This window comes from Camelina sativa, chromosome 19 (assembly GCF_030686135.1).
Source record: "Camelina sativa cultivar CO46 ecotype springtype chromosome 19, ASM3068613v1".
Lineage (NCBI taxonomy): Eukaryota > Viridiplantae > Streptophyta > Magnoliopsida > Brassicales > Brassicaceae > Camelina > Camelina sativa.
In genome coordinates, this window is record NC_141898.1 from 2,906,291 (window position 1) to 2,930,830 (window position 24,540).

At 37.8% G+C, this 24,540-nt stretch overlaps 6 protein-coding genes and 1 long non-coding RNA gene across 9 annotated transcripts; 5 read left to right on the plus strand and 2 right to left on the minus strand.

Moving 5' to 3' along the window:
- Nucleotides 1–277: 277 nt before the first annotated feature.
- On the minus strand, nt 278–1,854 carry LOC104764387 (uncharacterized). Of its 3 annotated transcripts, none has more exons than XR_015591657.1 (3): nt 1,723–1,854; nt 837–1,006; nt 278–513 (listed from the first exon to the last, which is right to left on the minus strand). It is a non-coding gene; the product is annotated as an uncharacterized LOC104764387 (long non-coding RNA). The 3 variants fall into 3 exon arrangements; XR_015591656.1 differs by lacking the exon at nt 1,723–1,854 and adding an exon at nt 1,406–1,546; XR_015591655.1 differs by lacking the exon at nt 1,723–1,854 and adding an exon at nt 1,194–1,337.
- LOC109124730 (putative acyl-CoA dehydrogenase IBR3) lies at nt 1,727–6,516 on the plus strand. The gene is made up of 17 exons (XM_010487910.3): nt 1,727–2,190; nt 2,292–2,426; nt 2,646–2,786; nt 2,891–3,022; nt 3,141–3,326; nt 3,405–3,482; nt 3,571–3,690; nt 3,796–3,894; nt 3,980–4,097; nt 4,207–4,448; nt 4,528–4,725; nt 4,811–4,953; nt 5,127–5,211; nt 5,325–5,534; nt 5,630–5,782; nt 5,860–5,964; nt 6,057–6,516. Exons 1-17 carry the CDS (start codon nt 2,056–2,058, stop codon nt 6,249–6,251), a joined length of 2,475 nt encoding a protein of 824 aa, XP_010486212.1. The 5' UTR covers nt 1,727–2,055; the 3' UTR covers nt 6,252–6,516.
- A 329-nt stretch (nt 6,517–6,845) lies between these two features.
- LOC104764389 (putative pectinesterase/pectinesterase inhibitor 23) lies at nt 6,846–9,132 on the plus strand. The gene is made up of 3 exons (XM_010487911.3): nt 6,846–7,703; nt 7,779–8,147; nt 8,225–9,132. The coding sequence occupies exons 1-3, from the start codon at nt 7,067–7,069 to the stop codon at nt 8,911–8,913; spliced, it is 1,695 nt and encodes a 564-aa protein (XP_010486213.2). The 5' UTR covers nt 6,846–7,066; the 3' UTR covers nt 8,914–9,132.
- Nucleotides 9,133–9,797: 665 nt separating this feature from the next.
- On the plus strand, nt 9,798–10,994 carry LOC104764391 (uncharacterized). The gene is made up of 2 exons (XM_010487912.2): nt 9,798–10,092; nt 10,259–10,994. The coding sequence occupies exons 1-2, from the start codon at nt 10,006–10,008 to the stop codon at nt 10,727–10,729; spliced, it is 558 nt and encodes a 185-aa protein (XP_010486214.2). The 5' UTR covers nt 9,798–10,005; the 3' UTR covers nt 10,730–10,994.
- Nucleotides 10,995–11,138: 144 nt separating this feature from the next.
- Nucleotides 11,139–13,797, minus strand: LOC104764392 (lipoamide acyltransferase component of branched-chain alpha-keto acid dehydrogenase complex, mitochondrial). Its single transcript, XM_010487913.3, has 7 exons — nt 13,431–13,797; nt 13,073–13,219; nt 12,820–12,945; nt 12,203–12,552; nt 11,882–12,129; nt 11,478–11,794; nt 11,139–11,392 (listed from the first exon to the last, which is right to left on the minus strand). Exons 1-7 carry the CDS (start codon nt 13,578–13,580, stop codon nt 11,279–11,281), a joined length of 1,452 nt encoding a protein of 483 aa, XP_010486215.2. The 5' UTR covers nt 13,581–13,797; the 3' UTR covers nt 11,139–11,278.
- Nucleotides 13,798–14,002: 205 nt separating this feature from the next.
- Nucleotides 14,003–19,703, plus strand: LOC104764393 (peroxisomal fatty acid beta-oxidation multifunctional protein MFP2). The gene is made up of 18 exons (XM_087502077.1): nt 14,003–15,410; nt 15,582–15,653; nt 15,746–15,811; nt 15,913–15,969; nt 16,069–16,136; nt 16,256–16,337; nt 16,526–16,581; nt 16,665–16,967; nt 17,070–17,156; nt 17,290–17,464; nt 17,539–17,660; nt 17,758–17,921; nt 18,021–18,275; nt 18,358–18,479; nt 18,561–18,682; nt 18,783–18,931; nt 19,029–19,167; nt 19,394–19,703. Exons 1-18 carry the CDS (start codon nt 15,308–15,310, stop codon nt 19,427–19,429), a joined length of 2,178 nt encoding a protein of 725 aa, XP_087358203.1. The 5' UTR covers nt 14,003–15,307; the 3' UTR covers nt 19,430–19,703.
- A 2,995-nt stretch (nt 19,704–22,698) lies between these two features.
- LOC104764394 (uncharacterized) lies at nt 22,699–24,360 on the plus strand. The gene has a single exon (XM_087503341.1). It carries the CDS (start codon nt 23,088–23,090, stop codon nt 24,195–24,197), a length of 1,110 nt encoding a protein of 369 aa, XP_087359467.1. The 5' UTR covers nt 22,699–23,087; the 3' UTR covers nt 24,198–24,360.
- Nucleotides 24,361–24,540: the final 180 nt, after the last annotated feature.

Here is a 24,540-nt window from a genome sequence, read left to right on the forward strand (position 1 = left end):
CTCACAAATTAATTAATCATATAATTAATATTAATTTAAATAAAGCAATTCTAAGAGTATTTTTGCAAAATCATATCTTTACTAGAGAACTCAAAGAAGGTTGTTCAATCTTTTAAATAATAATTTTTTTAATTTGTGTAATTTTCTAATCTAAAATGAGAAAACATTTAAAAGGAACATCTACAATAAAAATTCAATTGATATAGAAGAAAACTCAAAATGGTGAAATATCTACAAGGAACCTATATTGCAGAACAAAAAAAGCTCACTTAAACAATGTTTCAAGAAGTTGTCCACACTCATCCTTAAACAATGTTTCAATGATTCACAATTGTGGATATGAAAAGATTAACAATGATTCACTTAAACATTGTTGTAACATTGAATTTTAAATTTACAAAGAGTACTTGAAGCAGCATGCCATAACACAGAATCTGCAACTCTTATACAAGACCGTTGATGTTTTTTTTCTTCATGGGATTCCACTGAATCCAAAATAGCTTGTTGTATGTTCTGTATCACACCAACATATTAATAAGAACCATGAAAAAAAGGAACCTGGTAGAATGTTCCACAAGCTCTGGCAGAATAAAAACCATCAGGTATAAAACAGGAGATGCAACCAATTACAGACCACAAAACAAGTACTATAAACTAAAGATATGAGAAAGAGCAAGAGAATCCTATACAATACAAACGTAACAGAGTCATCAACAATGGAGGAGAAAAAAACATCTACACCAAAACCATATTCAGTTATAAAAAGAGATCGGCAGTCTATGTCTACTATATTTATCAAAGTTAGAAACGATTTGTAGAAGAAACTGTAAAATTACCTTGGTCAGTAGTTGTATGAGGAGCCTAGTCAAAAACAAGATGTTGAGCTTAACACTCTGTTCGATGTCTTGAGATGTTGAGCTTAAGCTTGAGCTTGTGCTTGATTGCTACTGAGGAGAAGGAGCAACTAATCCTACTCCTGATCCTGGTGATCTGAATCTCCCTGCTCCTGCAAAATCAAGAAATTAATGAATGATCAATCAATAACAACCTATTAGCTGTCTAGAAAACCAACTCAACGAATGTTTCTTGACAGGGGAAAAGGGAAAAATATCCAAAGAACTAGACCTACAACTAGAGATGCAATTGAAAGAGATAAACAAATCCTAGAGAATATTTCACAAGTAGGAACAAACCCTCTAATCTTAAGCTGGAAAAATTAATCGATTCAGGGTGATCGATTGATTTCTATGGATTCCCGTCAAGAGATAAAAGAGAGAGATGTCGCGAAGAGATAAAAGAGAGAGAGAGAGAGAGAGATAAAAATTAATCGATTCAACATATTCTTTCTTCTTCTCCTAGTGCTGTGGTTTCTCCTCCTGACTAGTGACGGCGTCGTTTTTAGTACCATCTTCATAGCTGATTTCACGTTCGCTGGCAGTCTCGAATCCGTCGGAATCATCTCCGTCGACTTGTTTCGTCTCCGTCGTGGGTTGCTGCGGTGAAGACGAAGACGAGGGCTTTGGTTCGGTTTTGATGAGAATCTTATCCTCCGGTGGCCATCAATCCTCCAGTCGAATCGATTGATTTTTTTAGACCATCGATTCGCCTTTTTAGATCGAGAGAGCAGAGAGAGAATATCGGGAAAGAAAGAAGGAAGAAAATAATAATAATAAAAAAAATCTTTTATATTTATGTATTAACGTACCAAAACATGCCACGTACCGTTGCTTAATGGGTTACGCAATTCCTTCCCGGAGAATCAATTCTTTCGTTAATAGACGAATAAATGATTTTTTAGAGAGTACCCATTAGTCTTAGATATCTCCTAAAATCAGAAAAAGTAGATAAATAATATTAAATAGGTAAAAAAATTTCTAAAAAAAAATATCCAAAGGATGAGACTTTCCGTAAATGGAATTGTTTTGTGTTAGCGAGAGAGAGAGAGAGAGAGAGAGAGAGAGAGAGAGCTAATTCTTCTTGTGCATGAATAATCATAATCTCTTGGATTTGGGTATTGTTGCACAACTCTGAGGATAGAGGAGTGAAGAAGGAAACATGGGAAGCAGTACGGGCGATCTTGTGACACGTGTCCAATCAGCTCATCTGTTCGATCACGATGCTTTGTTTCGTTTCGCCGCCGACAACGTCTCCGGTTTTCCGACCAACCCATTCCAATTCAAAGTCTCACAGGTAAAAAAACTGTCCAAATCGCCGTCGATCTTTTGTGGGTTTCTCCGGTAAGAAAGAAACAAACTTTATCTGAATTTTTGTCTTTTTTTTTTTGTGAACAGTTCGGACATGGGCAGTCGAATCCGACGTTTCTGATTGAGGTTGGCTCAGAGAGTTCCTTGAAACGATACGTTTTGAGGAAGAAGCCTCCTGGGAAGCTCCTTCAATCTGCTCATGCTGTTGAAAGGGAGTTTCAGGTTTCAATTCTTCAACTCTATAAATTCCCCCAATCATGTCAATCTACTCGATTTTTTGAAGAAGATGGGAATTTTTTCTTTTTGTAGTACCGTTTTTAAACTGTTTCTGAATCATTGTAACTGCTCGTGATGCTGCTTATAATTTGTAGATTACGGTATGCAGGAATAAAGGTAGATGCTTTTTCGCTTAATACTTACTTTTGATGGTGGGATTTGTAGGTGCTTCGGGCTTTAGGTGAACATACACAGGTTCCTGTCCCTAAAGTCTTCTGCTTATGCACTGACCCTACTGTGATTGGGACTGCCTTTTACATTATGGAGTTTATGGAAGGACGTATCTTCATAGACCCCAAGTTGCCGGTAAGATATTTTGTTATGTGAATGCGGCTGTTTGATTTTCTAGCTTGAGATGTGAGTCATCGTGATATGAAGACGTTAGTTGTGTGTCATTGATTTTGACTTAGAATGTAGCACCTGAAAGGAGAAGTGCGCTCTATCGTGCAACTGCCAAAGCCTTAGCATCTCTTCACTCTGCTGATGTGGATGCCATTGGTCTTGAGAACTATGGTCGGCGAGGCAATTACTGCAAAAGACAGGTTTGTTCTTTTTAATCTGGGGCTGGTGAATTTCGTCATCATTACTCACTAGTTTGTTTTTCTCTTAATGCTTTATATGCTCTTGCTTAAGTTTTTCTTTTGGATATCTCTCTTTCAGATAGATAGGTGGTTCAAACAATATTTGGCTTCAACAAGTGAAGGTAAACCAGAAAGGAATACAAAGATGTTTGAGCTTGTTGATTGGTTACGCAAAAGCATCCCCGCGGAAGATTCAACAGGTGCAACATCAGGCCTTGTTCACGGAGACTTCCGCATTGACAATCTCGTGTTTCATCCTTCTGAGGTCTGAATACTTTCAAGCTCCTTTTTTCTGTTCTTTGGTTAGTCTCGGAGACTCTGCTGAAAATTCCTTAAGCTGCAGGATCGAGTTATTGGAATAATTGACTGGGAATTGTCCACGCTTGGGAACCAAATGTGTGATGTTGCATACAGCTGTATGGTAATAAGCTATTCTTGTTTGTTATATTGTCCTCACAAAGCAGTTTTCTTTGCGTCCTGCTCTGATATACAGTTCATGGTGTTGGCAGCATTACATTGTGAATGTTCAGCTTGATAACGAGCACGTTAGTGAAGGTCTTGAAACTGCTGGACTACCGGAAGGAATGCTTTCACTGCCAGAATTTCTCTTAGAGTACTGTTCTGCATCGGTAAGTCCTGTGTAGCCTTGAAAAGGTAACAAGTCGGTGTTCCTTATAAATTGCCAATATTTTACAAATTTTGATTGTTGTGATATATTGGCAAATGAACTTTAGGGAAAACCATGGCCTGCTGCAAACTGGAAGTTCTACGTAGCGTTCTCTATGTTTCGGGCTGCTTCAATTTACACGGGGGTGTACAACAGATGGTTAATGGTATTAATAGCCTGGGAATATTTTTCTATTCTAAGATTTTGTGCTATGCAGTTGTAGAGCCATTGACATTGTGCTGATCATGCAGGGGAATGCTTCTGCCGGTGAACGAGCTCGAAATACAGGAACTCAAGCTAATGAGCTTATAGAGTCTGCCTTGGGTTATATTGCACGTGACAATGTTCTTCCAGAACACCCTCCATCTGGTGATTGACCTCTTCGAAATTCAAGTTTGTTAAGGATAACTGTTTACATTTCTTATATAGGATAAACTGTAATTTGATCGCCACTCTACTTTCCTCGTTTGTGATGCAGTTCAAAGAGACATGTCCCCGTCATATGAAAGCCTTGTAGATGGAAGTGGGAGATTCATCCCTAACAGAAAAGTATTGGAGTTAAGGCATAAGTTGATCAAGTTTATGGAAACTCACATTTACCCAATGGAAAACGAGTTCTCCAAACTTGCCCAATCAGATAAGAGATGGACCATTCACCCCGAGGAGGAAAAGCTAAAGGAAATGGCAAAGAGAGAAGGCCTATGGAACTTATTTGTTCCTGTATGCATCTTTTCTGTACTTATCTTTTATTGCTTTTATTCTGAGTGAGACTGTACTCATGGATTCTTGGTTCTTGCAGGTAGATAGTGCTGCTAGAGCTAGAAGAGAACTGGCAGCTACCGAGAATAAACATAATCTCTCGGGCAGGTCTTTTGATCAATTGTTTGGTGAGGGCCTCACGAACCTGGAGTATGGTTACCTTTGTGAGATCATGGGTCGTTCTGTTTGGGCTCCACAGGTGTTTAACTGTGGTGCACCAGATACTGGAAACATGGAGGTATAAAAGACTAATTTTGTTTACGGGTCCAGGTGTTGTCTCATTGCTTGTTACTTGTATCTATATAATCTGTACTATCTTGTAGGTGATACTGCGGTATGGAAACAAAGAACAAATTTCTGAATGGCTTATTCCGTTACTTGAGGGAAAAATTCGTTCTGGATTTGCTATGACTGAGCCACAAGTTGCATCTTCTGATGCAACCAATATTGAGTGCTCTATTCGAAGGTAGGGGAATTTCTTCAATTCTCTTCATGTTGGAATCTACTTTCATTCGAATTTTCACTAAAAAAACGAAAGAGTATGAATACTATGTCATCTTCAATTTCTCTACCGGTGATTTCTAAAAACTGAGGCTGAATCCACATTAGTCCTCATAGCTATTTCTGTTGTTGATACAGACAAGGTGATTCATACGTCATTAATGGCACAAAATGGTGGACAAGTGGAGCCATGGATCCCAGGTGCAGAGTCCTTATTCTCATGGTAAGTTTTCTTTCCTTGTTCCTTGTCTCTCTAAAATTTATGTATCCATCTATCTATTTATATATTTGTTCCATCTGCTAGTTAGTCAAAGAGATTATATCTGTGATGTACAGGGCAAAACTGATTTCAACGCCCCAAAACATAAGCAGCAGTCTATGATATTAGTGGACATGCGAACTCCAGGTATACGTGTGAAGAGGCCTCTCACAGTGTTTGGTTTTGATGACGCGCCTCACGGACATGCTGAGATTTCTTTTGAAAATGTGGTTGTCCCGGCAAAGAACATTCTCCTGGGAGAAGGCCGTGGATTCGAGATTGCTCAGGTAATACTACAATTGATACACAGATTCAGTGCTTACAGTATCAGAGAGAGTATTGATTGTATTTATCGGTTCGCTTGCTTTGTTTGTTATATCAGGGTAGGTTAGGCCCTGGAAGATTGCACCATTGCATGAGACTGATAGGTGCAGCAGAGCGTGGGATGGAGCTAATGGCCCAGAGAGCTCTTAGTAGGAAAACTTTTGGGAAGTTCATTGCACAGCATGGTTCTTTTGTCTCTGATCTTGCAAAGGTAAACGACACTGTGTATTTTAATCACCCAAATGCTTCTTTATGAGTTCTTCTTATATGAGTGATTGTATGATACAGTTGAGGGTAGAGCTGGAAGGAACTCGATTGTTGGTTCTTGAAGCTGCTGATCATCTCGATAAGTTTGGAAACAAAAAAGCTAGAGGAATTCTCGCAATGGCCAAGGTAAAAACCGTAATAATCTTTGCAATTTTTTTGTTTCTGTCAGAAATCGACCAAAGTAGATCGTTAAGAAGCAAAATCATTTTGGTACTCAGGTTGCAGCTCCAAACATGGCATTGAAGGTATTGGACACGGCAATACAAGTTCATGGAGCAGCTGGAGTATCCTCGGATACAGTTTTAGCACATCTGTGGGCTACTGCTAGAACACTGAGGATTGCTGATGGACCTGATGAGGTTCATCTTGGGACCATTGGCAAGTTAGAACTACAGAGAGCTTCAAAGCTTTAAAGTTTTTACAGATCTGCGAATTGGTTTTCAGAATAAGAATCAGATGAGTCTTATTTTGCGTACATCATATAATAAAGCTTAAGCTGAATAAGCTTTGTGTGAGTTATTAGGCCTTTTTATTAAATCTGAATAAGTTTATAGAAGATCTTCTCATCTGTTTCATATTGTTTATACTTTTTTTTTTTTTGATAGGAACATATTGTTTATACTTAAAATGATGATTTGCATTGTGACATTCCACAGCAAAAGGAACTTAAGTACTTAACCCTTATGAGATTCTTCTCATGCGTCGTTACTGTTACTTGTACTTTTGACCTCTAAGTCAATTCTCCAATTAGTAAGAAATCAATCGAATCACAGATTTTCTAAAAAATCTTCAAGATTTATCTTTAACATATATCACTTCAGCCAACAAATTCATGACTCCAAGACCATACTATTCATAGGCTATCATAAAAGCGGGAAATTTTAATTTTTAGACAAGACAATATTACTAAAGACAGAAAATGTAACATAGCCTCATGTCTTTTCCTGGGACCCCAGGAATAGCATTACAACTCTTCTCTATATTATCCCCCATCGATCTTTCAATCCATTTGTTCTAAGCATATTCCAAACACTAAAACCTCCCCTTCCCCCTAAAAACACACAAAAAAACTCAGAGCTAGAAGGGGCCTTATATAGCCACAGAGACAGGCCCCATCTGCTCCATTTTTAACACGTCTAGAAAAAACATATTAGAAAAGTAAGAAAAAAAAAACTTGAAAACTACAGCAAATTCCTTTTTGGACGTATAATTACAGGAAACAGAAAAAATGGGTTTTGATGGTGATAAGAAAAAGAAATGCATTATCGCCGGTAGTGTTTCCGGTTTGTTAGTCATCATGGTTGTCTCAGTAGCCGTTGTAACGTCTAAGCACTCACCAAAAGCCGATGAAAATCAGATCAAGAAAACCACCAAAGCAGTTCAAGCAGTATGTGAACCAACTGACTTTAAAGAAACTTGTGTTAACAGCTTAATGAGCGCTTCTCCCAAATCCACTGAGCCTATCGACCTCATAAAACTCGGCTTCGACGTCACTATCAAGTCCATCAACGAAGGCCTTAAAAAAGCCTCAGAAGACGTTAAAGCAAAGGCTAGCAAAGACCCAGAAGCAAAGGGTGCTTTCGAGCTGTGTGAGAAGGTGATGGTTGATGCTATCGAGGACTTGAAGAAGTGTATGGATCATGGATTCTCGGTTGATAAGATTGATGCCTTTGTTGAGGATCTACGGGTTTGGCTAAGTGGCTCCATCGCATTCCAGCAAACATGTATGGACTCCTTTGAGGAAATTAAGTCCGATCTTATGCAAGAAATGCGACACATCTTCAAAACAACAAAAGAGCTTAGTAGCAATAGCCTTGCCATGGTTACTAGCATGTCCACCCTTCTCCCGAACTCCAACGCCACAGGTACCTTTCAATCAATTCACAAAAGATATCACAACAATATCAATCATAATCAACTAATGTGATTCTTGATAACAGGTTCAACCGGAGGTTTTGCAAACTACGCGAGAAAGCTTCTGACAACAGAAGATGGTATCCCAACATGGGTTGGACGAGAGGCACGACGGCTCATGGCAGCACCAGGACCAGTGAAGGCTAATGCCGTGGTGGCTCAAGACGGAAGTGGACAGTTCAAGACTATAGCAGATGCTCTAAATGCTGTGCCTAAAGGAAACACAGTGCCATTCGTCATCCACATCAAACAAGGCATCTACAAGGAGAAAATTATGGTCACCAGGAAAATGCCATACGTCACTTTCATCGGCGATGGACAAACCAAGACGGTTATCACCGGTAATCTCAATTACGGTATCGGAAAGGTCAAGACCTTCCTAACAGCACCACTCAGTAAGTCTCAATTCTCCACCACTGTCTCTCAAAATAGGGATTCTAAATTCTAATTAGGATTTACCAAAATTTCGCAGCAATCGAAGGCGACCACTTCACAATGAAGAACATCGGAGTAGAGAACACAGCTGGACCAGAAGGAGGACAAGCGGTGGCGTTAAGAGTGTCGGCTGATTACGCCGTGTTCCACAGCTGTCAATTCGACGGGCACCAAGACACCTTATACGTTCACTCTCACAGGCACTTCTTCCGTGACTGCACAGTCTCCGGAACCGTCGATTTCATCTTCGGAGACGCCAAATGCATCCTCCAGAACTGTAAAATCGTAGTACGAAAACCTAAGTTAGGTCAATCGTGTATGGTCACCGCTCAGGGACGAACCGACGTCCGTGAATCGACCGGGTTGGTGCTCCATAACTGCCACATAACTGGGGATCCGGCGTATATTCCGGGGAAATCGGTGAGCAAGTCTTACCTAGGAAGGCCGTGGAAGCAGTTCTCGAGGACGATCGTCATGAAGACGATGATCGACGACGTCATCGACCCGGCGGGATGGCTTGCTTGGAGTGGTGATTTTGCGCTCAAGACGCTATACTACGCCGAGCATTTGAATACTGGGCCTGGATCCAATCAGGCCCAAAGAGTTAAATGGCCCGGGATTAGGAAACTAACTCCCCAAGATGCTCTTTTATACACCGGCGACAGATTCTTAGGTGGCAATACTTGGATCCCACCAACACAAGTTCCCTATACCCCCAACATGTAGGAGATTCCAATGTGTAAAGAAGATCAACTCCACCAAGAATCTCTCAAATAGGTCTCTATATTTTTGTTAAATGGGTTTCTCATTTGAGAGATTTATACTCTTAAGAGACTCTTTAGTGACACTTGCCATTACACAAGTGGTTCAATTCTTTTTTCAAATTCAAATTTAATTGTATTATAAATATAAGTATACTGTTTGAAGAATGATTAATTTTCGCTATCTTATTGCCTCGTCTCATCGTGAGTTTAGCATCTCAACCTCGATATGTTTAAGACATCTTAAATATACTAATTAGCTTAGCTAGGACGAGTTGCAGTGATTTTCAAAATTAAAACGTTGAGTGAGCTGCATGCGTGCGTTATTTTGGAGATTCACGTGATCCTTCATGCTTATGCACATGTATCATGTATCGTCGTTCGAGATCCAATATTGTGGCTTTGAACGGTGAAAACAAATAACATTCCTCGCTTCGGGAAGTTAAAAAGGAACCACGACTTTGTAGCGTACGATGCAGTAAGTTTTACTTACGCGTCTTTTTCTGCTTATTAAGTTATTATCATATGGAGAAAAATATATGGAGTACTTATTTTTTTAAGCATTGTGATCAGTACTTAGTAGTATTAAATTAGTATTGGTTTTTTTTAATTTTAGTTTGGTACTAGAAAATGATATAATTGACTTTTCTTTTACTATGAAAATGAAATGTAAATCATCGTTTTAAAAAATCAAAGGATAGAAAAAAAAAAGAAATTGACAATGAAATGAAAGGAAAAATAATGATATTGTACTAACTAAAAAAGGAAATGAAAAAGAGGAGATTTAATAACATGTATGGCCTTTTATGAACTAAAAGTAAAATTAGAAAAATACTACAAAGGAAAGAAGAAGAAAGTAAAGGCTTGTTTGGAAAATGACACAATAGACGACTCTCTCGTTGCATTGAATTTGAGTGAACCCCACACTCTCTCCCAACGGCCATCTCTTTCTATCCATCCCTTCTTCACAAACTCTTTCATCCATTTCTCCGCCATTAATTAAAGAGCACCCTCAAAGCTTCGGAGCACTCCAACGTTTTAGTTAGGAAGAGAAAAAATGTCAAACATTTCCCCAATATTCTCCATCCCCGATTCTCAACATTTCAGCGACTATGGTTTCGATCCTCAACTCCACTACTTTCAGGTATATTTTTACCTTTTTACTATGGGTTTTGTTTCGTTTCTGAACTAATAAAATCAAATCGAAAGCTTTTTTTTCTTTACTTTTCATTAGCGTTCGACTCTGTTTCTGAATACATTTGCTCTGTTAAAGATTCTGTTTTTTTTTTTAAATGGTTTTGGTTGAAAAGGTTATGGAAGAAGCGAGGAAGCATGAGAGAGAAACGTCGGCAAAGTCTTCCATAAACGGTCTTCAATTCAAGATCCAAAAACCCATTTCGAAAGATGACCCGACCCGATCCACAATGCACATCAACAAGAGGAAGAAACGATGCTGGTGGAAAAAAGCTCTCCCTTTCTTCAAATGGCGGAAATCGCCAATCTCCACCTTGAACGAAGACCGTAGTAGTAGTAGTAGTAGAGCTAGGAATTTTCGCAGCGTAACCGGGTCGATGTCTGGTCCGATTTACGCAACGGAGAGTCTGAGCAGGTCGAGCACACCGTACCGTACGACGACGACGACAAACAGACATTCGTCAGGACCTATAGCGGGAACATTAACGCCGGCGAGGGCGATCCCATATATGAATTTACGAGAGCTTAACATGGAGCAGCCACAGAGGATTTCTATCTGCTCTTCCCCCATTTACTTGGTCACGTAAAAAAGTTGTTACTTTTTGCTTTTAATATCTTTTGTTTTACAAACTGGTGAAAGCTGCAAAGTTTCATCTTTTATCTATTTTTTTAAAAAATCATCTCTCTCACGTGAATCAATGTATGGATTATATAGATTTATTGCCTACTTGTTTGTATGCTTTGTAATTTTCAAATCGTGATGGTGGAAAGTGACTGGAGCCGGTAAGGGTGGATATTCTTTTGTCTTGTACGACTCCTTTTAAAAAGTAATTAAAAGCTTTGGAAAGCGAACTGTTTTATTACACTGATTCGAACATTGATCCTTAACGCGCCTCCTTATTAGATATAGATACATTTTCATTATTTACAAACTGTTCCTTGAAGACTTTTTTTTTATCAATTAAGCTAGCTAGTGTGTTGATCGCTGTGGAGGTATTTAGGATATGACTTTTTATTATTTTTGTTTAGTTTACAGGTCACAGCACACAGGTCATGATCATATTCGAAGATGAAGATTCATACAATTGTGTCATTCATAATGATTCACAGATAAACATGAACCTCTCTTTCCTTCTTTATCTCATTTGAAGCATCAGCAACTCTGGTTTCTCTATGTACTCTTTCCACTGGCAGCAAAACCGAGCTACTGTTGCTCCATCTAGTACTCTATGATCCGCAGCAATGTTAACCTGAATCATAACCAGAGACTTTGGTTATTAAAAACAGCTCTTGTAACTGAGAAATGGTGAACAAGATAAAAAAAAAAGCCTTTACCATCATTATTGATGCAGGATAAACAGTTCCTTCTTCTGAGAATTTTGGAACTTTCTCGATTCTTCCAAGAGCGATGATTGCAACTTCCGGTAAGTTTAGAAGAGGGGATCCGAATTTCCCACCGATTGCTCCAATGTTACTCAGAGTTACGGTTCCACCAGTTATATCCTCGGGGTTAAGTTTGTTGTTTGTCGCCAAATGTTGTAACCGTGACAGCTCTTTGGTTATCTCTAGCAGAGATAATGACTGAACATTCTTTATATTAGGAACGACAAGGCCATGTTCAGTGGCCATTGCAACTCCAATGTTATGTGATCCTGCAATAAACCAATAATATATCTTTATCTATAATCCAAGGATATCAAACTCAATAAATCAAAACGCCAAATAAGAAGTTCCTATACCTTTGAGAATGATCTCGAGAGATTCTGCGTTGAAGCAACTATTCACTAAGGGATATTTGGCTAGAGCCATTGACAGTGACTTGATTAAAGTAGGAAGAAAAGTGTGTTTGATGGTGGAATCTGTATTGTTCTCTTTGAAGAATTGCTTAAGCTCCACAAGTGCGTCGCAGTTTATTTCTTCAACGAAATGAAAATGCGGTACACTTGTAGCCATAGTCATTGTCTTGACCATTGCTCGGTTGAATCCCCTGAGAATAAAAGAAAACTTCAAAGGTTAATATAGACACAGGATGAGTTGATTTAGCATGATCGTAGGCGTACCTTAGAGGAACTGTTTTATCTTCAAAGTTACTGGCTATAGTGGAACCCGAGTCTCCTCCTACAATAGTATGCTCAGAAGAAACTGAATCTGTTACGAATCCTTTCTGGTCACCAAATCTAAGAACATCCTCTTTCAAAACCCTTCCATCTTTACCAGTTCCAGTTATAACATTGATATCTATACCAAGGTCTTTTGCAAGGTTACGAACAGCAGGCGTTGAGAGAGAACCAACAACATTGTCTGTTTTCTGCTTTGAACCTCCCGGAATTACAATTTCTGGACTATCAGCGGTTACTAGAAGAGCATCCTGCGCGTCTTCAACCGCCAGCCTAACCAGAGTCTCTCCAACCTTGCATCAATAGATTTTTTGCACATATAAGTACTTGTGATGATAGTAAAACATCTGATATCTGCTCTTTCGGAAGCTTTAAAAACATATAAAAGATTAACATGTCAAAGTCGTTTAGCAGATAATCCACCATCACTTAGGTTCAAAGTTAGAATGAGTGTGACATACTTAATCTTAGTCTCTAAGGCCATCAACTCTACGAACCTATAAACATTCCAGAAAGAAAGAACAAGTATCCATTTCTTTTTCATGCTGTGAAGCTCTAACCTTAATAATGTCACCTGGAGAATGTGAAATGAGAGCCACTTTCCCCTTAAAACGACTAGTTATCTCTATTGTTGCTTTATCGCTCTGAACTTCACAGAGTGGCTGAAACTCTTCGATCGGATCTCCCTGCAAAAAGCAAAACACCAAAATGGTTGCGTCATAACGCTTGTTTAGAACGAAACAGAACAATATAAAAACAGAAAAAAAACAAAAAAAAAAGAATGAAAGATTGAGCGGAGAAACCAAGAGAGACCTCTTTCACAAACCACTTGAGAAGCTCACATTCAGCAATACCTTCCCCAGTTTGTGCTAGTGGCACATCAATTAGCCCTACATTCGAATCTATGGCCATGGCTTCGTTCGAATACCAGCTTCTACTTCCTCCACACCATTTCATCAACTACGAAAAACATAACAAAAGCTTGTTTTTGATTTTTTATTGATCCAAAAAATTACCATAATAATTCCAAACATTCTTAGCAAACGAGTTTTTTTCTCAAAGTTTCCAACTTTAAGTCCCTATTAATTTATACTTTAGCTAATGTCAGAGTGAAGCCAGAAGAACAATCATGCCTCAAGAATAAGAAAATTGGTGTAAAGAAGAAACTTACAGTGAGAGGGTGAACAAGGAATGGACGCGACGCCGGAGAAGAAGACGACTGAGAATGAAACTCCGGAACCCGAAACGGCGGAGCGCAAACAGAAGACGAGCTGAATGGGCGGAGAAACCGATGGCTCCGCCAGATCCTTCGCGCGATCATCGTTGTTAACGGTTGGTCTTTCTTTGGTAAAAAAAAAAAAAAGAAGGGAGAGATAGAAAAAGACAGATGAACGAACTGATGAGAGATTGTCTCTAAGAAGAACTTGAAAAGATAAAATGTTACGTACGGTGTTTCTGTTTCTCTGTTTGAAAATCGGATTAAGACTAAAAAGTACTGGTCTATTATTTACAGTATTGCCCTACTACTATTGGGCATTAAATTAGTGCAAAAGAAAAAAAGAAAAAGAAAAACACAAAGTATCGGATTGGTTTATCTGTGCCACATCAGCAATTACTCAAAGAGGATCAACGGTACACGCGTATCCTCATGTACATATCAATCATCATCACTTTAAGAAAGTGATAAGAAGAATGACCAAACAAGTTACTATAGAGATTCCAATGTGAGGCTAATCAAAATTCATCCCAAGATCTCTGAAAGAAGTGAGCTAGAGCTACCAACCAACCGAAAAACTCACGTTTTTTTTTTTTTTTTTTTCTCTTTTGAGTTTTGCCAACCCTACTTTCTTTAACTTGTCTTCGAGTTTCGACCTTGGAAAAATATTATACTCGCCGACCAAATCCATCATTTTTATAGTCAAGTCTTAAAGTCGAGAAGTTTTGCTAATGTTATGGTTAACTGTGTGAAAGCTGATCCAGTACCTCTCTATCTAGTCTCTCTACTAGTCATGGATTGTTTTTTGCAATACATGGGAAGTAAATATTAATATAAGGTACAATATGGTTTGAAGCAGTGGCGGATCTACAGTATAAGTAGGTGGGGCACGTGCCCCACACTGATTATTTTTTATTATTTAGTAAACATGTACAATTACTATCTGTTGGATCAGTTGGTAATAAATATTGTTTGTTTAAACCGCAGGTGGCGTGTTCGATGCCATCATTTACCGTTTTTTTTACCTTCTTCCTGCATATAGTATATTTATGTATTAAATTTTAGATATATTAATAATATGTACTCCAGGTTCAAAACTCTCCTGAATCCGCCACTGGTTTGAAGTATTCTCTAAAGCTTTTAATTACATTTTTTGTTTGTGAAGCTTACACATGATGGCGCAAGCTTATATAATAAATAGATTTAGCATGATCGAATATATCAGAAAGATCCCAAAAAAAGAAAAGAAAATTTTAATAAAAAATAGCAAAAAAATAAAGTACAACACTTTTTTTAACGCTTTCATTCAGATATAAGAAGATAATCCAAAAGAAAAAAGTTTAGACAAAACAATAACAAAGCAAAAGCTTGTTTTGATGTGATATTATTTCGAATGAAATTTTTATTTAAAGCTGTAAAATCTATACACGGTCGTTTAATTACAAGTCCGTGGTACACAATTAAGATCCGCCAAGTTAGGTTTGTCACAGGACTATGACAAAAAAAGAAACACACACACACACATATTTAGTAAAGAATCCGCAGATTTGAACATAACAAATACTGTATCTCTTGTTCTTAATTCGTGATTAATCTTATACTATAATAAGTGAATAAGGAAAAAGAAAAAAAAAATCACTTATCGAAAACATTATCAAAGAACCGTTACGTTGAGGAGTGTGCCACTGGTACTATTATTAATCAGACAGACGTCATCTCTTAGCGAATTTATAAATCTGATTTCTCACGTCTTCTCTCTTTTCATTTAATTCCGGAGTTCTTATTTTTATTTTTTTGACTCGCAATCTCTCTCAAACGAAGCCCGAAGAAGAATGGATTCACGAACCAAGGGGAAGACGGTGATGGAAGTTGGTGGCGATGGCGTTGCCGTCATCACACTCATCAATCCTCCTGTCAATTCTCTCTCTTTCGACGGTACTCCTCTCTGATTTACTCCTTGAATTTTAATTTGATTTTGATATCTCATCATCAGATTTCTTCTAGGTCAATTTTGTTTTATATTGTTTCGATTGATCTCCGAAATTGCAATTCAGCTTCCGGATCGAACTTAAATGATCTGATTATGTGTGTCTGCTTAATTTACAGTGCTATACAACCTCAAAAGTAACTACGAGGAGGCTTTGAGCAGGAATGATGTTAAAGCTATTGTTATTACGGGTATGTTTTTCGAGATCATGCCTCTTCTTCCACGCTTAAAATGTGAATTTTATTATGCAAATTTTGGAGATGATCTGATACATATGGTACAGGTGCAAAGGGGAAATTCTCTGGTGGCTTTGATATATCTGGTTTTAGTGAAATTCAGAAGGGGACTAGTATGTTACACACTCTCTTGTTTGCTATATCTTTGGTGATTTTTACTTGCTTTTTATGTATTGATGTAGTAGGTAATGTTTGCTTCTGTTTTTTTGCGCAGTGAAAGAGCCAAAGGTTGGATTCATATCCATCGACATCATCACCGACTTGCTTGAAGGTTATTATCTGTCTATGTACCTACTTAATTGATTTTGATGTTGTGGGGTTTCTGATTATGTTGTTTGCTGAGGGATCGGTTTATTTCTTTTTGATTTAGCTGCAAGGAAGCCTTCTGTTGCTGCCATTGATGGGCTTGCCTTGGGAGGAGGGTTAGAACTTTCAATGGTACGAGTTTCTATGCTATCCACTACCTTCCTGGATTATCATCTCGAGAATGTTGAAAATGGTGATCTTTTTTCTTATTGAGAATGGGTGGTGATGCAGTTGTATGATTTTATTTGTAGGCTTGCCATGCAAGGATTTCAACTCCTGGTGCACAGTTAGGTTTGCCCGAGCTGCAACTCGGTGTTATTCCTGGGTTTGGAGGTAGATATTCAAATTTTTTTATTGTCAAGTCCTTAATGTTTGCCTTTCAGCGGTGTACGAGTTTTTATGAGATAGGAGTCATAAAATCTGCCTCTTATCAGACGAACGTGAATCATATGTTTTTATAAAATGAATCAAGTCACGTTCGTTTTTGTTTTTCCTAATTATGGTCCTTTGAATTGACACAGGAACGCAGCGTCTTCCGCGTCTTGTTGGTCTCACAAAAGCCCTTGAAATGATTTTGGTATGTAGGTGCCTTAATTTCTATAATAGTGTTAGTCTGCTTTAGTTAAAATGTAACGACATTTCTTTTCTTGAAACATGTAGACATCTAAGCCAGTTAGAGCTGAGGAAGGTCACTCGTTGGGTCTTATTGATGCTGTGGTTCCATCTGCCGAGTTATTAACCACTGCTCGTCGTTGGGCCCTTGACATAGTTGAGAGGAGAAAACCATGGATTACTAGTCTTTTAAAGACTGACAAGTTACCTCCTCTTGGAGAGGCAAGGGAGATACTGAAGTTTGCCAGAGGACAGACACGCAAGCAAGCCCCGAATATGAAACATCCCTTAATGTGCCTTGACGCTCTTGAAATGGGTATTGTTTCTGGTCCAAGGGTTGGTTTAGAAAAGGTATATTATCTATCTTTCAATCGCTCTGTTACATGTTCTATTTGACCTTTTCTCCCCCAGACTATTGACCCGTACGAGTTTTCACCACATTGTTACGTACAGGAGGCTGAAGTCGGCTCTCAAGTGATCAGCCTTGATACCACCAAAGGCTTGATCCACGTATTCTTTTCTCAGAGAGGAACTGTAAAGGTTAGTGTTTATGCAGTCATGTAATTTGGACATAGGTACCACTATGCGTCTATTTGTCTTCTTTAAAAGATGTTAACTAATAGCATGAAAGCTATCCCTCTTTCTGATATCTTCCAATCTATCGTATGGGCAGGTTCCTGGAGTTACTGATCGTGGGTTGATGCCTCGGAAGATAAAGAAGGTAGCCATAATTGGAGGCGGGTTAATGGGGTCTGGAATTGCCACCGCATTGATCTTAAGTAACTATCCAGTGATTCTCAAGGAGGTGAATGAGAAGTTCCTGGAGGCGGGAATTGGCAGAGTTAAAGGTGGGAATGGATTATTGTATTGCTATTCAATGAACTAGAATAGCTTGATCTGACGAATTTCATAATTTGATCAGCTAATCTCCAGAGTCGTGTAAGGAAAGGAAGCATGTCTAAGGAAAAGTTTGAGAAAACCATGTCTCTCCTTAAGGGTTCTCTTGATTATGAGAGCTTTAGGGATGTGGACATGGTCATTGAGGTAATAATGAACAAATCCAAGCTGAAGTTGATTTTATTGGGTTATATGATGTAAGTGAGTTGATTTTTTATGATGTCTTTTTTTGTTTCTTGAACAGGCTGTTATTGAAAACATATCTTTGAAGCAACAAATTTTTGCTGATCTGGAAAAGTACTGTCCTCAGCATTGTATCCTCGCTAGCAACACATCTACCATTGACTTGAACAAAATTGGGGAGCGGACTAAGTCTCAGGATAGAATTGTTGGAGCTCATTTTTTCAGGTGACTACATGTCCTTTGGAGTTTAGATGAATTTCAGGGAAAATTTTATGCCCAGAGTGGTTTTGCTCATTCTACACATGTGTATTCTTCCTCATGCAGTCCAGCACATGTCATGCCACTACTTGAAATAGTTCGGACCAATCATACCTCTGCCCAAGTAATTGTTGACCTGTTAGATGTTGGGAAGAAGATTAAGAAAACACCAGTCGTGGTGGGAAACTGCACAGGGTTTGCAGTGAATAGAATGTTCTTCCCTTACACACAGGCAGCTATGTTCCTGGTTGAGCGTGGAGCAGATCCATATCTCATCGACAGTGCAGTCAGCAAGTTTGGGATGCCAATGGGTCCCTTCAGGTATATATCGCAATGAAAAGCTCCATGTCATTCACATGCACCATATTTTAACTATACTTTTGTTACTTATCTGAACGAGCAGATTGTGTGACCTGGTTGGATTTGGTGTGGCGATTGCAACTGCAACACAATTCATTGAGAACTTCCCAGAACGGACATACAAATCAATGATTATCCCACTTATGCAAGAGGACAAGAGAGCTGGTATGTCTGAAACGAGAGCTAGCTAATGTTTATCGATTCAACATTTCTTCTAAATTATGTGTTATTTCCTGTTGAATTCAGGTGAAGCCACTCGTAAAGGTTTCTATCTGTATGACGATAAGCGCAAGGCTAAACCTGATCCTGAGTTAAAGAAATATATCGAAAAGGCAAGGAGCATATCTGGAGCAAATGTTGACCCTAAGGTATCTCTCTGTCCAAAAATCAAGTAAAGTTCGTCTTTTGAGTTTTGAGAGGATCTTGCTGTTCTTTTTTCTCACTCTGACTGGTTGTTGTGTAATGCAGTTGGTGAAACTGTCGGAGAAGGAAATAATTGAAATGACGTTTTTCCCAGTAGTAAATGAGGCGTGCAGGGTTTTTGCTGAAGGTATTGCAGTCAAAGCAGCAGACCTTGACATTGCTGCCATAATGGGAATGGGCTTTCCACCTTACAGGTCAGTGTTTTCATCAAATACATGTTGCAGCTCTGATATCCTTATCAAATTCTCTTTTGCCTATTTTGGTTTCAAATCTTAATCTCTTGTGGAACAGAGGAGGAATCATGTTCTGGGCTGATTCCATAGGATCGAAATACATTTACTCGAGGCTAGATGAGTGGTCGAAGACTTATGGTGATTTCTTCAAGCCTTGTGCTTTTTTGGCTGAAAGGGGATCTAAAGGAGCTCCTCTGGTGAGTATTTCTTTGCTCTTCTTCCTTTCTTTTTGTTTGGCTCGTGTTTTTCAGTGTTGTGCGCTTGTCTATGGAGGAGCAGTTGTTTTAAACACAATCTATATCAGCTTGGTTTATATTACATGACCATTCCTTAATTAAGTCGACATAGTGACAAGACTATTTATGTAATCTTGTCCAATTTAGCTCCTCATTCTTATTTGTTACAATTTCATTTGTGTTGCAGAGCGCTCCCGTGGAGCAAGCGAGATCGCGGTTGTAAGGTCAGCGTTTCAACGGAGCCGCTTCTGCATTACTGCATCTACTCTGTGTTTTCTTTATGTGCACATTTACTTAGCCGGAAAAGTTGGGATATTGTGGCCACAGAAGCCGCCTTTAAAATAAAGTCTCATCTCAGATCGATGAATCTGGGAGAAAGTTAGGGATTAAGTTGGAGAAGCAAATAAGATTTACTTATGGTTGTGCTTGGTCAGATACATTTTGTTAAAGTTCTATGATTTATTATTGATAAATGTCATATGATACTGTTAAAATAAGTTAGTGAACTTGCGAGGATAACAAAGAAGCAATTCGTAATAATTAAAATCATGACACTATGACAAAATTGGAGAAAGATAAGACACAAGACAAAGACATGTATTCAAGTTTAGAAAAGACACGAATACTCAAATTTTGGACCACTTTTTGTTTTTCTCTACGGCTCTCTCCTTATCGGTACGTCACATCTCCGTATATCAATATCAACTCTTTTTTTCTACTTGAAAATCCGTTAAAAAAAATTTTGGTTTATCGATTTGGTCATACATGTTGGTAGATTGTTCATATGTACATTCTCAAGGATCGGGTTTTCATATCTATAAATAGACCCTTGATAAATGGATATATAATGAATTATCTAATCTATTATCTATATCGTGCCAAAAGGTGGAGTTTACGAATAGTGTGATTCAGTTGCTAAGTTTTGCTTACTAAAGGTTAATAGGTTATGGACCTTTTACCAGATTTTTGATGAGTAGCTTCCACATCACAATCTTATACAAGTACTAATAACCAGTATCACGACTCACGAGAGTAAAACTTCTATAAATTAATACTCGTTATTAATTAATAAAATTTTTCGGTTTTAAGTTGGGTCAGTGTAAAAAATGACACATTTCGATAAATTAATAAGATAATATTTTTTTTGGAAAACCTATGTAAAAATATGGTCTTATTAATATCATAAATTAATAATCAAATAATATATATATATATATATATATATTTAAGAAAATCTAGTGAAATATAACTCTATTATTGTTTGCATAATTTGCATTCTTGTTGGAACTTATCTCTAATCTTTTTCATTGTCGTCTTCTCAAATCGCATCCAAAAATTGTTTAGTGTCCTATATGCGATAGTTGCTTCTTTACATATAATTAGTTCTTAAATTACCGCAATATCTTCTTCGACTTTATCATTGCCATGAATGATAATAGTAACAATTTCTTCTAAACTCTAAACTTCTAATATTTATCATTTTTATCTAAACTCTAAACTTACCAATTATGATAGTCAAAATTATAAATTAAGAAAATTCTTTAAATAAATGAATGATAACAAAAGTATCTTATTTTGAAATATAAATTTTTTAAAATTATGAAAATTAAAAATCTCTTGATAAAATAAAAAAATTAATTTCGATAAATTAAAACCTCTATAAATTAATAAAATTTCATGGTTTCGACATTATTAATTTATAGAAGCCTTACTGTATTAGGAACTATCCATCCATCTCTCCCTTCTCCCCCGAGGCGAAATCCCAGCGAACAAACAAAACCACTTTTTCTTCTTGTTTTTCCGGACCGCCGGCGTTTGCCGGTGGTTCCTGTCCAGTTTTTTAATTATTTTTTCTTTTACTAATAACTAGTATGGGATTACATTGGATTTGCCGATTAAATTTCTTCTTCAGGATGGCAACGACGTTTGTGATCGTTTTCCCAACTGAGACAAACGGTTACCAATTTTTTTCAAAACTGTTGCCAGATCCGAAATCAGAAACACCTTTCCCAGAGATGGTTACATCGATTGATTTGATTATAGGTTTATGTGTTCTACGATGGCTAATTGCAGTTTTTTTTTCTCTTTCTCGTGGTGATGGTTGTGTTGGTGATTGTACCAACGAATTGGGTTGATCAGATTCAGAGTCAATCAAGACTGAATTTGTTTCCAACGACGTCAACAATTAGTCAAACGCAACCAACTTCGATTAGAGTCTTTAATTATGGTGATCTGAAACGAAATCGTTTCTGGCGTTTTTCTCCGATAGTGGAGCTGATTATTGCTTGGCGAGTAAATGTGATTTCTTTTGCTAGATTTAATCAAGTCAAGCCCGTGATATCCGTGAAGAGTTTGTCAACTCTCCATGATGACCAATATTTTCAATATTCTTGTGAATAATATATAAAGCACAAAATTCAAGGAATATATTGGTGTTTTGGTCGGTGAATATGGGATCCTGGAAAGTCAAGTCTATATAGGAACAACACATCGATGAAAGGTAAGGTGACGTGTAAAACTAACCGGCAGAGAAAGATATGACATCCCAGAAAACATGATCAATATCCACTTCAAGCAACATATCAGTGTTTATGGTTAATCAAAGTGATGCAAAAAGCATATGAGAGTTTCATCTATAAGATGTTAGCCCTTAACTAATATATGAAGTGGGTTACTTCCACTTCTTCATCAAAATTGATTCAATTTCTTTTATTTGATATAATAGTTGTATTTAAATGGATATATAATATATTATTTTACCGTTCAATAATATAATAAAATTGATTTGCCAGTAATAATATAATAAAATTGATTTGCCGTTAAGAAAAGGAACTATCCATCCATAATCAACACAAATGATAAAACGCTTTCACATTCACATAAAATAGAACTCACTCGGTAGTATAATTTATACTAATTTTTAGAAGTTGAAAAAAAGGAGAAATAAGTTTGTTGATAGTAAATAAATGATTTTGTTTGCATGGTTGGCCCTATAAGAAGGAAGACGGTGAATTTTCATAATTAACAAAGCCAAAGGATAAGTGATATTTAATACACTAACATGGGACCGGATTATTTATAAAAATGACTAACATGGGAAACAACTAGGGTATTTGCAATAGTAATTGTATTTGTTTTTTTTGTTTGTGAACAATTAATGTTTATTGATGTTAACCCCAACTACTAGTAGTATTTTATTATAAAAACCTCAATCAATAATGAGGAAAATCGACGACCAACATGGTCATACAGCTTTTATTTTCCGTTACATCGATTTAACAAAACACCATTGCAGTAGTAGTGAAATTATAACACCATTGATATGATAATCAAATAGAAAGCTAACCCTACTAAATAATCAAAGTGGTAATCTTTGTAGAACGGTCACTTAAACCCATGTAGTTAAGTGTTTCCATAAAGGCTAAACAATGGTTAGAAAGACACGTGGACATCGGGGGTTGATAATGGACCATTGGACCCCAAAAAAGAAAGAGAGATTAGTGAATTGGAAACACAAAACAAGTTAACAAAGATGTAAAACAATAAACAAAGCAAAGAAATAAAGAGAGAGAGAGAGAGAGGTCGAGAGAGAGTACAGGTCAGAACTCCCACGTGCACTTGGGGAAATCAACAACGCCTTTCTCTTTCTACTTCCCTACTACAAACTCTCCCACACACACACCTCTCTCTCTCTCCTCACTCAACCCTTTTCATCTCACTCAACTCACAACAAGTCACCCCTCTCTCAAAAGAAGCTAAAATCTAGATTCGTCCTTCTTCATTAAGATAGATACCGTGAACCACACACAGAAACAGAGGAAACAAGAGAGAAACATCACGATCTTGATTCTTATATTTCTTCTTCTTGTTTCTTTATTGCAATGGTGGAGCTCAAAGATCAAGACATGGGAGAAAGTATGCAATGTGTAACACATCCTTACACAAAGAACCCAGGTGGTATCTGTGCACTCTGTCTCCAGGAAAAGCTTGGTAAGCTCGTTACTTCCTTTTTCCCTGTTCCAAAATCCAACAGCCTCTCTTCTTCTTCTTCTCCTCCTAAATCCTTCAGTCCTTCCACTACATCTCTCGCTCTGTGTCTCTCATCCGGAAGTAACGGAAGAGACTCCACAAACAACAACAATCTCCCGTTTCTGCTTGCGAAGAAGAAGAAGAGTATGCTCGCAGCTTCTTCTTCCTCTTCTTTTTCTTCCTCTTCGTCTTCTTCAGCTAATCTGATCTACAAGAGAAGCAAATCCACGGCTGCTGCTTACGGTGAGAGTTTCGGGCAAAGGAAACGAAGTGGGTTTTGGTCTTTTCTTCATCTCTACTCTTCGAAACATCAGATCAGCACCACCACCAAAAAAGTCGATAACTTTAGCCATTCAAGGAGGAACCAGAGAACAGAGACAGGAACAGAGTCGTCTAAGAGGGTCGGTGGTGGTGGAGGCATTGATGTGATAGCTGAAGAAGAAGATGAAACTCCTGCTAAAGTGGTTCCAGAAACGCCAACGAATGGTATTGGTAATGGTGGTGGTGGTTCGTCTTTTGGGAGGAAAGTGTTGAGATCTAGATCTGTTGGCTGTGGAAGTAGAAGCTTCTCTGGTGATTTCTTTGAGAGGATCTCTAATGGGTTTGGTGATTGTGCCTTGAGAAGGATTGAGTCTCAGAGAGAAGCCACCAAGGTTATTAGTAATGGAGGTGGTGAAGCAGCGGATGCCATGAGTGAAATGGTCAAATGTGGTGGCATCTTTGGTGGGTTTATGATCATGACATCATCATCTTCTTCATCATCAACAACATCTTCATCGACGGTTGATCATCACAATCATAAGATAGGGAACAGAAGCTGGGGATGGGCTTTTGCTAGTCCAATGAGAGCCAAGGCTACTACTAATCATAGAGGTCGTACTATTACAGAGTCTTCAGCTGACAACAAGAACACATCTCCTAATTTGGACTCAATTCCTTCATTGTTGGCTTTGAAAAGCTAAAGAGAGAGAGAAATGCATTACTAAGTATTTCTAATCTTTAATTCTAGAGATTTTCATATTTCATTCATGTGCTTTTAGTTAGGCTGTTCTTTTGTTCTTTGGACATTTGTTTGAATCTTTTGATTTCAATGAGTAATGTAATGTCATACTACTCTCTTGTTCATTTCTATGTTTGGCATCTTGGTTATAGTCTGGTCATCATCATAAAGCTTGAAACCTTTCGGAAGAATGAGCTTAGGATACTTGCTGCTTTGTCTTATTCTTCTATGATTATATATAAAATAGTAAAATACACATTGTCTAATTCTCCCAAGACTATTTGTCTTGTGGTGTCACTGTGATG

Bases quoted from the DNA above. Each gene is read 5' to 3' on its own strand.
- LOC109124730 (XM_010487910.3), top strand. From the start codon at position 2,056: ATGGGAAGCAGTACGGGCGATCTTGTGACACGTGTCCAATCAGCTCAT. The intron at 5,212-5,324 runs GTAAGTTTTCTT...TGTGATGTACAG, and splicing joins GCAGAGTCCTTATTCTCATG to GGCAAAACTGATTTCAACGC. The intron at 5,783-5,859 runs GTAAACGACACT...TGTATGATACAG, and splicing joins TTGTCTCTGATCTTGCAAAG to TTGAGGGTAGAGCTGGAAGG.
- LOC104764389 (XM_010487911.3), top strand. From the start codon at position 7,067: ATGGGTTTTGATGGTGATAAGAAAAAGAAATGCATTATCGCCGGTAGT. The intron at 7,704-7,778 runs GTACCTTTCAAT...TCTTGATAACAG, and splicing joins CCCGAACTCCAACGCCACAG to GTTCAACCGGAGGTTTTGCA. The intron at 8,148-8,224 runs GTAAGTCTCAAT...AAAATTTCGCAG, and splicing joins CTTCCTAACAGCACCACTCA to CAATCGAAGGCGACCACTTC.
- LOC104764391 (XM_010487912.2), top strand. From the start codon at position 10,006: ATGTCAAACATTTCCCCAATATTCTCCATCCCCGATTCTCAACATTTC. The intron at 10,093-10,258 runs GTATATTTTTAC...TTGGTTGAAAAG, and splicing joins CTCAACTCCACTACTTTCAG to GTTATGGAAGAAGCGAGGAA.
- LOC104764392 (XM_010487913.3), bottom strand. From the start codon at position 13,580: ATGATCGCGCGAAGGATCTGGCGGAGCCATCGGTTTCTCCGCCCATTC. The intron at 13,220-13,430 runs GTAAGTTTCTTC...TGTTTTTCGTAG, and splicing joins TCCTTGTTCACCCTCTCACT to TTGATGAAATGGTGTGGAGG. The intron at 12,946-13,072 runs GTCTCTCTTGGT...TGCTTTTTGCAG, and splicing joins TCAAGTGGTTTGTGAAAGAG to GGAGATCCGATCGAAGAGTT.
- LOC104764393 (XM_087502077.1), top strand. From the start codon at position 15,308: ATGGATTCACGAACCAAGGGGAAGACGGTGATGGAAGTTGGTGGCGAT. The intron at 17,465-17,538 runs GTGGGAATGGAT...TAATTTGATCAG, and splicing joins GGGAATTGGCAGAGTTAAAG to CTAATCTCCAGAGTCGTGTA. The intron at 19,168-19,393 runs GTGAGTATTTCT...TTTGTGTTGCAG, and splicing joins GATCTAAAGGAGCTCCTCTG to AGCGCTCCCGTGGAGCAAGC.
- LOC104764394 (XM_087503341.1), top strand. From the start codon at position 23,088: ATGGTGGAGCTCAAAGATCAAGACATGGGAGAAAGTATGCAATGTGTA.